At 41.1% G+C, this 17,332-nt stretch overlaps 1 protein-coding gene across 3 annotated transcripts; it reads right to left on the bottom strand.

The window, feature by feature from the left end:
* Positions 1–1,586: 1,586 nt before the first annotated feature.
* Positions 1,587–16,837, bottom strand: CASP3 (caspase 3, apoptosis-related cysteine peptidase). 3 transcript variants are annotated; one of them, XM_014531418.1, is made up of 8 exons: positions 16,349–16,837; positions 13,398–13,630; positions 10,906–10,973; positions 8,916–9,040; positions 5,629–5,757; positions 5,103–5,278; positions 4,466–4,586; positions 1,587–3,329 (listed from the first exon to the last, which is right to left on the bottom strand). In XM_014531418.1, exons 2-8 carry the CDS (start codon positions 13,428–13,430, stop codon positions 3,100–3,102), a joined length of 882 nt encoding a protein of 293 aa, XP_014386904.1. In that variant the 5' UTR covers positions 13,431–13,630; positions 16,349–16,837; the 3' UTR covers positions 1,587–3,099. The 3 variants fall into 3 exon arrangements, with proteins under 3 accessions (XP_014386904.1, XP_014386905.1, XP_005883922.1); XM_014531419.1 differs by lacking the exon at positions 13,398–13,630; XM_005883860.2 differs by lacking the exon at positions 16,349–16,837 and having other exon boundaries at positions 13,398–13,740.
* Positions 16,838–17,332: the final 495 nt, after the last annotated feature.

Below are 17,332 nucleotides of genomic sequence, written 5' to 3'. Positions count from 1 at the left end.
CTTTATGCAAATGCATATTCATATCCACACCTCCCCCGACCTCCCCAATTCCCTTTTTACACAAAACACAGCATACCCTCTATAGTGTTCTGTTTCATCTTTCTCACCTAACCATACATGCTGCTTTCTCACTTAACCATAAATGGCGATCTCTGATCTACCTCATGCTGTTTTGCAGCAAATTCTGTTCCACTGTGTGGATGCACCATCGTGTATTTAACTTGTCTTTACAGTTGGGTTGCTGCCATTTTTAGCATTAAAAGTGTCGTCATGAATAATTGTGCGTATAATTTTGCACATGTGCAAGTGTATGGGCACTGTGTTTTCCAAGAAGTGAGACTGCTACTTCAGAGTGAGTAATCTGATAGGTATGTCAGATGCTCCTCCCCGGGGAACTGCAGCATTTCACACCGCCACCAGTGGGACAACGCATCCCCTCTGACCTGCCAACAGAATGTCATCAAACTTGAGGATTTTTGCCAATAGATGACAGGTAACACCTTAGTTTAATGTGCATTTTTCTTATTATGATGGAGCTTAAGCTCTTTACCTGGGTGTAAGGGACACTTGGTCTTTCTCTGTGAACTGTCTGTTCACGTCCTGGTCCGTTTTTCTATTGAGCTGTTGGTCTTTTTATTTTTCACACCTAAGACTTCTCATAGAGAGATTAGCATAGGCTTGATTTTCTCAACACAGTACAGAACTATAGCCTTAAAACTGAGTCTTTAAAAAGTTATTCATGCCACCCTCCTATTGGGATATTCCCAATCAGGAGAATTTTATTTAGTCTTCTGATTTCAAAGTAATATCTATTCAGTATAGAAATATTGGAAGAAGCCCGGTAGGCGTGGCTCAGTGGTTGAGCATTGACCTATGAACCAGGAGGTCAGGGTTGGATTCCCGGTCAGGGCACATGCCCTGGTTGCGGGCTTGATCCCCAGTGTGGGGTGTGCAGGAGGCAACCGATCAGTGATTCTCTCTCATCATTGATGTTTCTATCTCTCTCCCCCTCTCCCTTCCTCTCTGAAACCAATAAAAATACTTAAAAAGAAAGAAATATTGGAAGAAGTTTAAAACAACCATGCTCACGCTTTCTTACATTCCTTTTCTAAGTATGTAAAATCGAAAGGGACTACCTTCCTTGTCACAACACCACCTCCCAGAGGTGGCCCTCAGTGGCCATCAATGGTTTCTGGCTTATGGCCCAAGTTCTATTTCCCCCTCTACTAGCCATACTTAAAACGTATGTGGTGGAAAATGTTTCATTTCAGCAATATCCTTTCTACTGTTACCTTTCCACAAAGCAACAAAACAAACAAAAAAATATGCCCATATTTAGGGGTTGTGATTCTGCAAACCTAGCACCCTCCTGGCCGTGGCCATTTTAGGAACAGGGCCTCCTGCGAGGGCTGGAAGAACAGAGGTCTGCTTACCTATTGCTCATCTGCCACCCTCTCAAAATATCTGATTATAGGGTCCTGCAGCATCCTCTCTGGCCCTTCCAATTGAAGCCATTAGTTAAAAAACATTTTAACTTCAATTAGTAGCACAACGATGAAAACAACAAAAGACGCTTGACCATGTTGGTAATTTTGTTAGAATTTATATTTTGAAATAAAAATTCATTAGCAACTCTTTACAAAATCATCACATAGAACACACTTTGAGATACCGTTACCTGCTGCATTTACTTATAAAGTTACAGACATAGTAAAAAAAACAACCGTCATTTACAAATGCGAGTTGCTTTCTTTGAGCAAAAGGAAGCTTGAGAATGAGAACCAGGCCTCCCAAGTGAGGAGCTGGAGCCCGCCTCCTGGGCTGGGGGTGGCGAGTAATGGCTGCGCTGCTTCCCTCGCCTTGTTTCCCGGGCACCAAGCACCAAAGCAGGAAGACTGGATGCCTTCTCAGTCCTGTGTGCTATGGCCCTTTCATTTTGGAGAGCATTAAGCAATTGTAACAGCATCATTTCCTTTGATCGCAGACTTTAGCAGAAAAGAACATGCTCAGATATTTTACTGCAGAGGGCGCTCCGGTCTTTGTTGTGACTCTCATCTTCTTTGGAAAGCTTCCATTTCAGAGTTTGTGATTTGGTTCAGTGTCTTGGAGAGCCCTCCTCTGGGACAGTCTCCAGGCACACAGTCCTCTTCCTGGAGCCGGAGCCTGCGGTCCTGCCTTCATTACACGGCTGCGCTGTCTGTGCTCAGGCTCAAACCACCTTGGACTGACAAAGGGCCCCCTGATTGACTATGTCCTGCTCACATTTCACGTTTATCGTATCAGTTGTATTTTAGTGTGTTCTCATGGAATGTCTTCAACTCACGATGCTATCAGCTGGCCTGCTTGGGAGGTTTTTACTAACAGCTCTTCAGCTTGCTCAGGGACAAACCGGGAGAGCCTGCTGGCGGATGAGCTGCCGTATAGCACCCGAGAGTTCTAACTCTCTCTTCTGCTAGTAAGGATGCATTCAGCCTTAAAAGTGTCAACTTAGATTGCCCACACTTTCAAGTAAAATATTTAGGTTCTTTTTCAATATTAAACATGATTTTTTACAACAAAATACATGTTCAGCATAAACATTACCATATGCTCAGATAAATGGCCTAAAAACACAGCTAATTCATCCAAAGACACCTATTCTAAAATCAAGATCCTCATGCCTTGGCCATGCACATGGCCCCTAAATCCTAGGATACATTATTCCATCACCACACACTATTCTATCATAATTTCTATAGTTTGACGAAAACGAGAATATGCTTACATGAGAGCATATCAGTATCAATGAAATTCGTTACTCAATGTTTAACTCCATTAATTACTTGAAAATTCAGAGCATAGCACCACTAAAACTTGCTAATTATCAGATCTTTTAATTTACAATCAGTTCTTCTCATAATTGTACCACTACCATTTATTTATTCCTAATTAAATTCAATGTCAACTACCCGATTCTGAGTTTGAGGTAGCGTCATAGTGGCTCTATTGCTATGAAAGTACTCCTGGGAGTACCAGAGTAGATTTAAATGAGGGAAGACACAGTATAAACCTTTCTCCTCACTTGGCAAACAAACTAAAAAGAAAAAATCATACATTTCTTTAGTGATAAAAATACAATTCTTTTGTGAGCATAGATACAATGCATGGAATCTGTTTCTTTGCGTGAAAAGTAGAGTCAAAGGAGAAGGACTCAAATTCTGTGGCTACCTTCCGGTTAACCCGAGTGAGGATGTGCATGAGCTCCAGCTTGTGCGAGTACAGCTTCAGCATCGCACAAAGCGACTGGATGAACCAGGATCCATCCTTTGAATTTCGCCAGGAGTAGTAACCTACAAGGCAAAATATAACCAAAGTACCATGGGTATCTGATTCTAAATTCTATATAACCATAAAGGTAAAACAAGCATAAACTTCCGTTGGTATTATTAACCATCAAAAGGAAAAAAATAAATACACATTTGGTTTCGGGGAAATGACGCTGAGGGGAAAGAAAACAACAGAAATATGTGTTGTGCACACAACACTGTTTTCAACCAGGAAACAAAAGAAATGTGGATGAACTTCGCCATTGAGTTGCTGAGTTCTCCTTTCTGGGCTTCCTCCCAAAGGGGAAGAACGATGAACACGCAGACGAAGTAGCAAAAGGCTCACTATAAGGAGCACAGTCTTCAATCAGACTATTGGTTTATCCAATAAATAAACTGCTTATGTATGCACACATGTGAGTGTCCTAACTCTGTCTACAGAGCACCCAAATAAAGTGTAATACACTCATTACAGAGTATTAAAGTCCACAACGGGAAACAGTGTATTTATTGTACTTTTTTCAGATTAACTATTGGGTTCATTGCTTTTAATTTAGAAATACTTTACTTGGAAAAATGCCTAGAGGTTAAAAAAATCAATTTGAAAATGTAACTCTGTCTAAAAATACATTTATCCTGTACTTCAAAACTCTGTGATCTCCCGCGTTAGTTGAATAAATAACTGTATGCATAACAGTTATTTACATGATGATATGTGCAACACACACACACACAAAGCAGAGGCTAATAACCTATTTGTGTATCATTTACTTTTTTTCTTTTCCCTCATTCCACTTCTACCCTCCAAGTACGACTCATATTTAACTTTTTTTATTTCCCATCTTCCAAAGAATTCCTGGAAAACATACCTCTCCCCTATTCCAAGAAGTGGGTGAAGCGATGAGTTGGCCTATATTACAATACAGTATCCTATCTGATATTAGGTTCATGAATGACACTGTAAGTTGCTTTCTTATAGATGTCTATTTTCTAGCCAAACTTGGCTAAAAACCACTTTTTGAGACCTTTCTGTGGTCAAGGTACCCTAAATACAAACAAGTTAGCTATTTTTTATGGATATAGAAATATTGACAGCCTTTGGAGCATATTCTCCATTGTTTAAAACCTACATATAACATTCAGGGTTTGTGACTTCTTACCAGGTGCTGTAGAATACGCATACAAGAAGTCTGCCTCCACTGGTATTTTCTGACATGCCATGTCATCATCAATATTGCTGTCAGTCTCAATACCGCAGTCCAGTTCTGTTCCTCGGCAGGCCTAGCCATTAGAGAATAAACATTTATTTTTTAAAAATGTGTACTCACATAACTGATTTCTGAGAAATGTAAAGGCTATGTAAAAGTTGATGTTAACTATGCAGAATCTTTTTAAAAAAATATATTTTATTGATTTTTTACAGAGAGGAAAGGAGAGGAATAGAGTGTTAGAAACATCAATGAGAGAGAAACATTGATCAGCTGCCTCCTGCACACCCCGTACTGGGGATGTACCCACAACCAAGGTACATGCCCTTGACCGGAATCGAACCTGGGACCCTTCAGTCCCCAGGCCGACGCTCTATCCAGTGAGCCAAACCGGGTAGGGCTATGCAGAATCTTTTTGATGCAAGTCTAAAATTAAAATTCATTCTGTATCTCCTAGTGGTAGTTAAAATGAGTAAGAAAGTTACAATAGTTCAGTAGCTTCAGGGAAAAAATCTTTTGGCTAATCCACAATTGAGTGAATCAATCCCCAATACATCCTCTGTAGCCAAGTTGCTCAGTTATAGATTACCTGAATAATGAAAAGTTTGGGCTTTCCAGCTAGACTTCTACAGCAATCCCCTCGGAAAAAACTTGTTAATTTTCTCAAGTCAACAGGTCCATTTGTCCCAAAAATTATTCCTTCGTCACCATGGCTTAGAAGCACGCAAACAAAACTGCTCCTTTTGCTATGATCTTCTTTAGAAACTGGAAAAGTGTTTACAATTAAGAAAACAAATAACAAACAAAAAAGAACACAACTCTATTCAACAATCTCATACATACTATATGGGGATAAGATGAAGAAACTGGGAACAGAACTAAGAGATCATCCAAACCCAACTAGGGGCAGAGCAACCTACCCACACCATTTTAGAGACTGGGCACGAATAACTCTGATCTCGCCTATATAAGATACACAGAGTAGGATTATGCACAGTGTAGTTCTACAATTCTTCTGTTTTGTTATTATATGTATAATCACAGCTAGACCTTGGACAATAAAATTGTCCTTGGATAAAACTGGACATTGAGGCATTCTTTTAATTATTTCTTACCGCTGCACATCAGTTCCACAATTTCCTCGCGGGTAAGATCATTTTTGTTCCTGACTTCGTATTTCAATTTTGTGAATGTTTCCCTGAGGTTTGCTGCATCAACATCTGTACCCGACCGAGATGCCATTCCTTGGAACAGAAAGCATTACTTTTATTTGGATTTTTAAAAAAAGATTAACTGCTCTGAAATGAAATGAACTTTTCAATGATTCACACAATCGACAATAATTCACACAATCGACAATAAATTCAATTATTCTTATCACAGTGACACGAAGTCTTTTTAATTTCTTAGCATCTGAGACACTTCCTATGTGAGCTTTCAGTGTGCCATCATGTAAGCAGACGCCAACGTGCTATAGTCACCAGGATGTCTTTCACAGCTGCTGGACAGTGCCAACAGCAACAACTCAAATGCCTAAAGAGCGATTTGGTGAAATACGTTATGACTTGTTTATATAATAGAATACTGTGCTGCCATTAAAATTATTGTAGACAAAATTCTGCCATGGGAAATGGACATTCCTTAAAAAAGACTAAAGAATAATAAATACTTCTTAAAAATTTTTAAAAATACACAACCTCACACACTGAGAGGAACTGTATTTCTTTGATTTTATGTTCCCCACTATTTTAATATACATCGCTACCTTCATAATGTCTTTTTAAGAAATACAAAACGAAAACACAAACCACTACCAATTAATACTTTTCACTGGCATTCTGCCATGGGCAACCTCCTTTAATCCTCCCACTCACCATGCGACAGGTACTATGATTAGCTTCATTTGTCCAGATGTAGGACATGAGCGCACAGGAGCTCAGGAACTTTCCGCAGTAGCAATGCTAGTGTGAGACCTCGACCCAGGGTCCTTCCTGGGCTCCCATAAATGTACAGTTTGATTGTACCAGGCACTCAGATTAAAAATGCTAAAGTGTGCCCTAACCGGTTTGGCTCGGTGGATAGAGCGTTGGCCTGCGGACTGAAGGGTCCCAGGTTCGATTCCAGTCAAGGGCATGTACCTTGGTTGTGGGTACATCCCCAGTAGGGGGTGTGCTGGAGGCAGCTGATCGATGTTTCTCTCTCATAGATGTTTCTAACTCTCTATCCCTCTCCCTTCCTCTCTGTAAAAAAAAAAAAAAAATCAATAAAATATATATTTAAAAAAATGCTAAAGTGTTGTGGGGAACACACCTTAGAATTGAGTAAATTTAAGATGCATGAATGGAAAAAAGAATGTCTTTATCTCTAAAATATTATTTATGAGTAGTGTAATTATGACTGATTTTAATTTTTCTCTTAGGCTAATCTGAAATTTCTATTATGGGCATATATTATCTTTACAATCTCCAAGGGGCCTTTAAAAAATTTTTAGAGAGGAAGGGAGAGGGGGAGAGAAATATCGATGTGAAAGTGAAACAATGGGCTGGCTCCTGCACGCCCCACACCAGGGATGAAGCCGGCAACCAGAGCATGTGCCCTGCCCGGGAATCAAACCTGCAACCTTTCAGTGTGAGGAACAATGCCCACCCAACTGAGCCACACTGGCCAGGGCTAACTTCCCCAAGGTTTTACACTGAAAGGCTGAGGACATGCACTGTGTGACAAGGCGACTGAATTCTGGTCCTGTTTGGTGGGCACTTAGTGGTAGAAGAGGAAACATCAGATGCCAGAGGGTGTTGTGAAAACCTGACCTTGAAATCTCCAAGCAGAAGAGAAGCTCACTCTAAGGCAAAAACCAGGCTACTGGTCTAAGTATTTTTTAGGGAAAGAGTGGAGTAACGACCTTTTATAAAAGCATAGGTTCCATGTAAAATTCTACAGGAGAAGGGAATCATTACTAGCAATGTGAGGCACAACATCTAGTGGCTGAACGTGGCATCTCAATTTATAGGCAATAAAGGCAGTAAAAATGGTGCCACTCAGATTTAGACATCTATTTTCAACGGATCTCTCCTCACTTCTATAGCAAACCTAACATCAAATCCTGCTTCTCTTTCCAGTGTAATCTCACTTCTTGCCATTTTCACCACCACTCTGGATCTGCTGCCTCCAGTGTCTTTAAATAAAAATTAATTCTAATATGATTTAATATGTCAATTCAAAGAATTATCAGAGCATCAATTTATAGGTGAAAAAATTGAAAAAAATAGCCAAAATGTTCATCTTTATGGTCAATTTTGCAAATCAAGTGAAAGGTATAGTTAGGGTGTGGAATATTATATAATCATTAAAATATCAGATATAAAAATTATATGGCACCATAAAATATGCTTATGTTACCTTAAGTGGAATAAGCAGGATACAATATTGTTTGTATATTATGAATAAAATTAACCTTTGAAAGAAACTGTCAAGGAAAAAACAGCAAGCAATATATCACCATGTTAATTAGCTTTTTAGGATTGTGAGGAATTTTGTTTTTTACAACTTACTGTTAATCTTCTAAAGGTATTATTAGATCCAAATTGTACACCGTAGAGGCTGAGAAGGGAATTTGGTGATCATGCCAGGTGAACCTAACAGGAGTTTCAGTAGAGTGTTGGAGGTGGAAAACAGGGAATACCGGTTTAAGGGGGTTGGAAGGAAGTGAAGATGGCAAGCTTAAAGCACAAGTTTTTAAAATGTAGGAAAGGAGACAAAAAATAGATCCAAGCTTACGAGGAAGCAGGACAAAAGAAAGGTCTCATTGAGACGGGAGTCTGTCATCTTTGCAGGGAAGAGGAAAAAGTCAATAAGACACATGAAGACACGGGAAGTAAAGAAACAGGAAGTGGGCTCAGAGCTGGCTGGGGTCAGGCACCAAGGCTGAGGGCAGCTCTGCCACTAAGTTACCTGTGGGACTCTGTGCAGGGAGCTTAACCTTTGGCATCTAAGAGTGGTTACTTTTCAGGGTTGCTGTAAAAATTAGATGAGACAATACCTCTGAGGTACCTTGCAGTTCCTGGAAAGGAAAAACACTACTACTTACTATTTGTTGTGGTCCATTCATTAGCATAAAAGAGGAGGCAGATGGACAAAGAAGCAAGGGTTACAGAAGTCAGGGCCGAAAGGCCGACATTCAGCTAGGAGGCGAGGTGTTGGAAAAGGGAGAGACTTTGATGATGGTAGATTAGCTACAGAAGAGTTCATCTGTGTTGTAGAGTCTGTAGCATCCTGCTCTATCTCCACTTCATGGCTATTCTGTGTCACAGTGTAATAACATCAATACTATCTTTGATATTATACCAAATATAAATGGCACAAATATTGAAGAGTTAAAAAAAAATTAGGTCATGATACATACCAGTACTTTTATCAAAGTTCTTATTATTGATTATGATGCATAAGCCCATTTCAGGATAATCCATCTTGTAAGTATTGTCCAAGGATATCCCAGAGTCCATGGATTTGCTGCCATGGAAGGGCTTTCTGTTTGGAAATCAAACAACAGTTCACAAAGGTTGCTGTTCGCATGGATACAACTGAGTCACACATAAGCACAGTGAACATTTGCAGCATCCCTTTCGCAGAGAGGAAATGACCACCACGAGGCTAAGCAACGAGCCGAAGGTCACGCAGATGCTGTGTCAGCGCCGAGGCTGAGTGCAGGCTTTTCATCTCTATACTCTGCTTTCCTCTCAATTTTACTAAAATTCCATCAAATACATTTTTCACTTTAAAAGCACAATATGTATCACAATTCCTAAATTGTTCCTTAAAACCTATGAGGTGAACAAATTAAAAATGTATTAATACATAGAATCACTATTGTAAATAATGGAAAATACTTGTCTGAAGGTCACTTATCCCAAAACCTCTTATTATCCAGATCAGGGCCAGCAAACTTTCCCTCAAAAAGGCCAAATACTAAGCATTTTAGGCTTGCAGGCCACATGATGTCTGTCGCTCTGCTGGTGAAAGTAGCCCAGGGCTCTGCTGATGAAAGTAGCCCAGGGCGATATTTAAACAAGCGGGTGTGGTTGTTCCAATAAAACTTGACCAAAAGAGTGCAAGCATGACCCCTGGTCTAGACCAGGAATCAGGAACAAACATCGGTATCTACAGACCACATACTCAGCACTTTATCTGAGAGCACTGCCCATTACACACAGCTCTAAAAAAGTGGTTGGGAAAAGGTGAGAACAGTAAGTTGTAAATAAAGGAAGTCACATTCTACAGATAAGAAAGTTCAAACTCTGAAAGCTGAGTGACTTCTTGAAGGTCACACAGATAATGGATCCCAGAATTAATTCCCCACCGCCTCCTGCTGCCCCCTTAGGGTACATGCTCCTCCACAGGCAATAATAAAATAGTTGGACTGGTAGGGGACATGCCTGATACACAGCAGAGACTCAGAAAGCTTAGGAACATGATGATAACATACCATAGGATCAAAACAGACCTAAGTCTATTTTGGGCTCCCATGCAATTTGCTATTAAATTATGTTCTACTATGATATAAAAGATATGAAAATGTGTAAATCATTTTGAATGGGTTTAAAAAGAAATTAAAATCCTCTAAAATGAGCTCATATTTCAAAGTTTAATTTCTAGGGAAATTCCTTTACTAAACAATCATAGCTAAATTCTTATGGGCAACCTGTTAGTAGTATTGCTGTAATACTGCTATTTAGTACTAGAATTAGCCTGTAATTCCTTGAATAGTCCAAAATAAGAATACTGGGTCCCAGAAATAAACTTTTAGAATTAAAAGTATCACAAGAGATCCCAAATAGGTAATAAAGATATGAGTTAAGAGTGTTTGAGTTTTATCTCTTTCCTTTCTCTATCTGCTGGTTATTGGAAGCATTAATACACAGAATATCCCAAACAGAAAGAATGAGAAAATAAAGGGTAAAAGATAATCTATAACTAGGCAATTTTTTCCCAGATTGAGAATTGGCATTTCATTTTAGTCTTAAAACCCATAAATAGACAGGAGACCCAAACACCCGCCCACACGAACCCTCTCGCCCTGCAGAGCAGTGTGGGGAGGGACAGAGCCTTTGAGTCCTGCCTCTCCTGTGAGGTCCCTCTGCTTCCGGGACGGGCTTCCGAGTAGGGGCCCAGCAATGGATCTGGTCTTTCCCTCAATGTTACCCACAGTCCCGGGAAGTCTTTGTTTTAAAGAGGAGACTTGGGAGAGGTTAACATGTGGAAAGCCACACAGCTGTTGAGGTAGAGAGCCAAGTGGGTCTCGGCTTGGAGCCCCATCCTCTTTCTGCTTCCCCACTCCTCAGAGTTTGCTGTATCACAACCGTCTTTCATTACATGGATCCCAGGGAAATACTCACATGTCCGAATTCTTGATGGACTTTGAATCCACTGAGTCGTCAGTGTTATCCATGGATACTTTTATTAACTAGAATATAAAGAAAGTAGAAATTAATCAGAGTCAGTCACTATACGATCACTGCCTTATATTCCAAAGATTATTTCTCCAAAGTAATACATAGCATGGACATTTCCACATGAGGTTGCCACGCCTCCCTCTGCTTCCCCTGCACTGGTAAAGGTTTCTGTGAATCAAACCTGAGAATCCTTTGTAAAGGTGTGTATAATGTAGCCCATTACTCTCTCAATCTTTCTTTCTTAACTGAGGAAGGATAATTACAGATTTACACTGAGAGCTAAGTGACAAGAAGGCTACCAGTAGGGGCTGTCCTTGCTGGGGGAAGGACCAGCAAGTACAGAGGTCCTGCAAGCGCCTGGTGTATTCATGATGCAGAAAGGCCAGTTTAGACAGTGCACGGTAAAGGGAGGTGAAGTAGGAAAGGCGACCTTCGGAGCCAAGGGCAGCTCTGATTCTGCAAGGAGAAACCACGGAGTGTTCTCAGCCCAGGAGAAACATCATGCTTTCAACAGACCACCCTGCTGCTGGGCAGAGGAGCAGCCCCTGTAAAAGGCTGGCGCAGAGACACACATAAAGGTGGTTAAGAGGCTGGATCTCAGGCCAGAGCAGGGCTGGAGAAATACTGGGCACTCTGGTACTTAGAGGGCTACCAGAGGAAGTAGGCCAAAGAGAGGTGGTGGTGGTCGGTGGTGGCGGGATCAGGTGAATGTGGGGCGCCAGAGCACGCAGAAGTCTTTCAAGAAGGGTTGGGCTGCTTCAAATCTTGTTCAGAGGTCAGTTCAGAAGAGGACAGAAGACCGTTGGCTTAAGGTCATGTGTACAGTGGGGGTTGTTAGGAAAAACTGTCTAAGACTGGGAAATGGGCCAAGAAAATTACTAGATATGCTTTCAGTGTGGTGCTGGGCACTACCTACAGGAATCTCAGGGATTATCTGGTTTCATAGGGTGTCCTATCTCTACTTTCTGATAGCAGAGATGAGATAGACAGTTTTGTTTCAGGAAGGTAGTTGGTGGCTAAAATAAAATAAAAACATGGATTCTTTCAGAATAGGATTTAAAACAGAGTCTAATTATTTGAGAAGAATTTCTCAGCAACAAACACTATAATGTACTTTGCTCCTTCATTATTAAGATCTGAATAATATATATTGCAACAGTGTCAGTGGACCTTCATGCACTATTAAAAGATTAGGTCACGGTAAATAAAATCCTCATTGCATCAGACAGCTGCACATTTGCTCTCATTGTCATCATCTGCTTTTCCCACATGAAGTCACCAGTCCCACTCCTGGGAGCAGGGCCCTCTCCTCTGCCTGCAGGAGTTGGTGTCAGACTCGGCATTACCTCACGGCCATTAGCTAATGCCTGGCTGCATGTAAGCTGTGCTGGGGCTGGTGATCTCATCTTAGAAGGACAAAAAATTATCCCCCAGGGGAAAATTTAATGCCCTCGCTGCCAACAGGAGTTTAAGTTCTTAGAACATTTTCATGTGACAAAACATAAATAGGAAAATATACAATAGGGGTTTTAAAAACATATCCTGGCACAGCAGTGACTTAACACCGTTTCTGGCTGTATGTAATTATTTCCACCAATTCAGGATACTGATGGCATTAGGTCCCAGAGAAGTTCTAAGTACGTCTACCTATTGAAACGAGACAACCAGAACTCGGGTCTTAGAATCTCAATCTCCTTTATTCCCTGGATCCTTCAGCACTTAGCACTAAAGCTACAAGAGTCAGATCTTCAAAAATCAGTGCAAATGACCACAAAACATTTCCCCAATAGGTTTTTTCTGCTATGTTGGTAGCATAGCATTCAGCCTACTGGGAACATTAAAAAAAAAAATCAGTGCAATAAGAAGGAAAGCAGGATTAATCATCTACAGAGTTAAGGCAGAGGAATAAAAGTTTTTTGTTTTTTTTTTGCTAAAATTGAAATTATAAAGTATTAAAATTTGGAGGGAAAAAAACCGAAATCCTGGTATTAAAATGAAAAGTTAGCAAGTGTGCTAATGGTAAAGTTTTCAAAATGAGATATTAGGAACGATACCGAGAAGATTAGCATGGCCCCTGCGCAAAATGAGGTATTAAATTAGTATAACCAGCCTGAGAGATTCCTACTCAGCTAACGTGTCACCCACATAGGCTGTTCCGGTGCCTGGTCTCTGCCCTAATGGGTTTTAAATTTCAAAATGACACATAAGAACTAACGCTGCTCACTTTTGAATCATCTCCATGAATATGGATCTCTTAAAAAAATATTTATAAGATTTACCAAAACAGCTAGCCAAAGAAAAGGTCAGAAAACCACAATGCCTATGTCACTTGAGTGTTGTGAACAAAGTGTTATGGAGTAACAGTTCCTCTCTGGCAGGCTCATCCGGGCAAGACTGGGGGAAGAGGCACTGTTACATATGGATTATTTATTTACGTATTTCTGGTCAGTCCTTCCATGCTGAGGCATAATGATTCCCACTTCACAGTTCAGTCGACTGATGCTTAGAGCAGTTAAGCAACTTTGAAGTGGCAGAGCCAGGATGCAAACCAGGATCTGTCTATCTCGAGGGGCAGACTCCCGCTGGTCCGCACAGCTTAGTCACATACAGGAAGGGTAATACAAGCGATATTTCCAGGGAAGAAAACAAAAATCCTTAACAAGAAGCTCTAATCAAGAGGAGACAAAAGGCATAAGTTACATGAAAGAAACGGACTGCAGAGACATGGAAATGGTATACAGTAGCCAGGCCAGTGTCGGTCAGTGGTTGAGCATCGACCTACGAACCAGGAGGGAATTACGAGGGAAAAAACAAAACCCTGGTATTAAAATGAACAGTCAGGCCGGTTTGGCTCAGTGGATAGAGCGTCGGCCTGCGGACTGAAAGGTCCCGGGTTCGATTCCGGTCAAGGGCATGTACCTGGGTTGCGGGCACATCCCCAGTAGGAGATGTACAGGAGGCAGCTGATCGATGTTTCTCTCTCATCGATGTTTCTAACTCTCTCTCTCCCTTCTTCTCTGTAAAAAAATCAATAAAATATATTAAAAAAAAAAAAAAAAGAATAGTCAGACCGATTCCTGGTCAGGGCACAAGCCTAAGTTTTGGGCTTGATCCTCAGTAGGGGGCGTGCAGGAGGCAGCTGATCAATGATTCTCTGTCATCATTGATGTTTCTATTTCTCCCTCTTCCTTCCTCTCTGAAATCAGTAAAAATGTATTTAAAAAATAGGACATAGTAGGCTTACTTTAATTAACAAAGAAAACAGAAATAATGGTTATGATGCTTCTGGGTTACTTACTTCTAAAAAAGTAAAATAACCAATTTCATGTTAAGCAGCCAGTATAAGTCATGAAGACATATTTTCAAATCTCGATTTCTCTCTACAGGAACCTTCCGGAAGGACTTCTGGAAGACCATGGCTCTGCCAAAGAACATGAAAAACGCCAGGACTGTATTTATCACCCGCCAGGGGACAAAGTCCCCAAAAGCTGTCACATTTCCAGATTTAGTAAGTGAAACAGAAAGAACATACTCTCCACAGCAGTTTGGATAAGGTTTCAGCTATAATGTGAGAGGTTCTGTTGCAATTGTTTCCCATCTGCTCTTTGATTTCTTCAGGGACTTATAGAAGCACCAAAACTGGATATTGTCACTGGGCCTGGCCAAGTTGATCTTTTAATATTTATTTTATAATTAAGGTGAAAACACACCACCGGCAAATAAAATGAAATACAACAAAATTAAGTTTTAGTGGTGCCATACAAACAAAACCCCAAAAGACAGACTAGAATGCTCCCCACTTCAAAGCCATGAGCCTTGCAAGGGGTCTGTCTTCCCCTCTTCTGAGGCCCTAAGATAGTATTTCTGGGGGGACAAAGGGGGAATGGGAAAGTCCATATGTTGTATGACATCCAGGCAGAGTGAAGGACCTTGGATACCTTTTATAAAAATCACAGATAACCTATAAGGCAGTGGTTCTCAACCTTGGCTGCACATTAGAATCACCTGGGAATCTTTTTAAAATCCTGATTTCTGGGCCTCATCCTCTGGAAATTCTGTTTCTTTGTTACTAATGTTGTGGCCCCACCCCATAACAAAGAGACAGAATTTCCGGAGGATGAGGCCCAGAAATCAGGATTTTTAAAAGATTCCCAGGTGATTCTAATGTGCAGCCAAGGTTGAGAACCACTGCTATAAGGCCTCCTCCTTCCCACTGAGAACCACTCCTCCGTGGAAGTAGAAGCTGATTCAGGTTTGCAAGCACTTGCCCGCCAGAGCAAGTTTGAAACTGAGTAGTCTCAGGGGTACTGATCCATTTGTCCCATAATAATCTACTGAACACCAACTGCGTGCAGAGTTTTGTAGTAAATCCTGAGAGTATCGAGTAATGGAAGAGACCAAGATCCTATTCCCACGTGGGACTTACACAATGCTCACTGGTATTCCAAAGTGGCCCAACCAGGCAGAGGCCAGACAAGGTCAAGTTTGTGTCAGATGTCATCTTATTCCACCCTAATTCAGAAGCTCTATTAGCAATTTGAAGGCAAGAACAAAACAGGCAGAGAAATAACAACATTACATAGAGATTTACAAAGCACTGTCACAGATTTTACATCCACAGCCACCGCCTGAGGCATGTGTATTACTTATGCCTAATTTATGGATGAGCTAGTAAGTGCTGCCCTTGGGACCAGGCCTCAGGTCCTCTGACTACAGAGGATCTATTCCCTAGCCCCCTCCATTACATTCACATTTGTTGAATGTGTACAAAACAGTATCTAATAGTCTAAGAATTCCCACTCTAAGAATTCCCAGTCTAAGAATTCCCCGTCTAAGAAAGCCCCACAAACACCAGTCAGTGCTCCCATCTGTGAAACAGAGCTTAAAAAAACTATCTAAAAGTAGGCACCAGAATGGATTTAATGCCATTCATGAATATAAAGACTGCTTTCTAGCATTAGAAGGGGGATGAAGCGGTAAGAGATTGTGTTAAATTAAATTTGAAAGCAAAACAGCAAAGAAGCATTGTAAATGTCTTTATCAGAGGCAAGGCCTTTTTCCAGGATAGTAAAAGCAAACCTGATTTAATTAGGTACAGAGTTTCATCTCTCTTTTTTTTTTTTTTACTGTGAACAGGTTTTATTGCCAAACTCCAATAAACTGTCCATTCATTCATTAAAATACATTATAACTTTCAACAGCCTTCTTTTGCAAAAGAGCAGAAACCAAAACTCAAACATCAGGTTGTGACAGGAATGATTTAAGCTTTACATTTCATTCTTAGAGATCATGTATGTACAACACGTCATTCAAACTGGCTGAGCACACTTTGATACAGGCTGGTCTAAGCACCGTGCTAGCACCTGTTACAATCCTGCACACTCACATAGTTCCAGCAACTCCGTATTTCACCTCTACCATTCCTTTCCGATCCACATCTTCTAATTTGCTAAGTAATTCTGAAACGGTTTAGTTTTTCTCGATAGGGCGTAGTAATTAGAAAGCATAAATCTGCAGGGTGGACAGTTCCAGGCCCTGGGTATGGAAAAAACCAGCCAACAAGCAACTGCAAAGGATATGACTTTTTTTTTTAGGAAGTGACACATGCAAAAGGGACACTAATAGGAAAACTGTGGAGTGTTTAGTAAGAGTAGAAACATACACGGGGTTCCTCAAGCAAATGTGATGTGATGGAGGGAGGGAATGCAAGTGTTTCAGGCAGAGAACAAGTATGAAGGTCCACATGGCTGCCCTGGCCTGTTGGCTCAGTGGATAGAGCGACCGCCTGTGGAAAGAAGGGTCCCGGGTTCGATTCCCATGAAGGGCATGTACCCATTGCAGGCTACATTCCCCGCCCTGGTTGGGGCTGTGGGAGGCAACCAATTGATGTGTCTCTCTGTCTCTTCCCCCTCCTTTCTACTCTCCCTAAAAGTCAATGGAAAAATATCCTCAAGGGAGGACTAACAAAAACAAAACAAATGCATGGCTATGAGGAAAGTGAAAAGGCCCTATAACAAAAGATAAGGTGGGGGAGGGGACCAAGGAGCCATCCTGGGCTTGGCTTTGTTAACCGCGTTAAAAGACTGGGTTTATCATTCAGGCAAAGGAACCGCGTTCTAGGTTTTTATTTTGTAAAGACCCCTCGGCCTGTGCTATCAAGAATAGGGAGGGGGTGGGGGCGGGCAGAAGGTCTGGAAGCATGGAGACCTGCAACCAGGTGAGAGCCTAGGGTGGCTTAAGTCAGTGATAGAAAGAAGCAGACAGAAGGTGAAGTGTTTTGCTTTTTGTTGGTTTGGGTGTCACAAGGAAAGCAGCAGATGCCTTGAGAACAGGACACACTGAAAACAGAGTGACCCTCTTCTTCCACGTG

The sequence above is a fragment of the Myotis brandtii genome, unplaced genomic scaffold (genome assembly GCF_000412655.1).
Source record: "Myotis brandtii unplaced genomic scaffold, ASM41265v1 scaffold802, whole genome shotgun sequence".
NCBI classification, from domain to species: domain Eukaryota; kingdom Metazoa; phylum Chordata; class Mammalia; order Chiroptera; family Vespertilionidae; genus Myotis; species Myotis brandtii.
The sequence above is the reverse complement of the archived record's forward strand: the minus strand, read 5'-3'. Positions and strand labels throughout refer to the sequence as shown.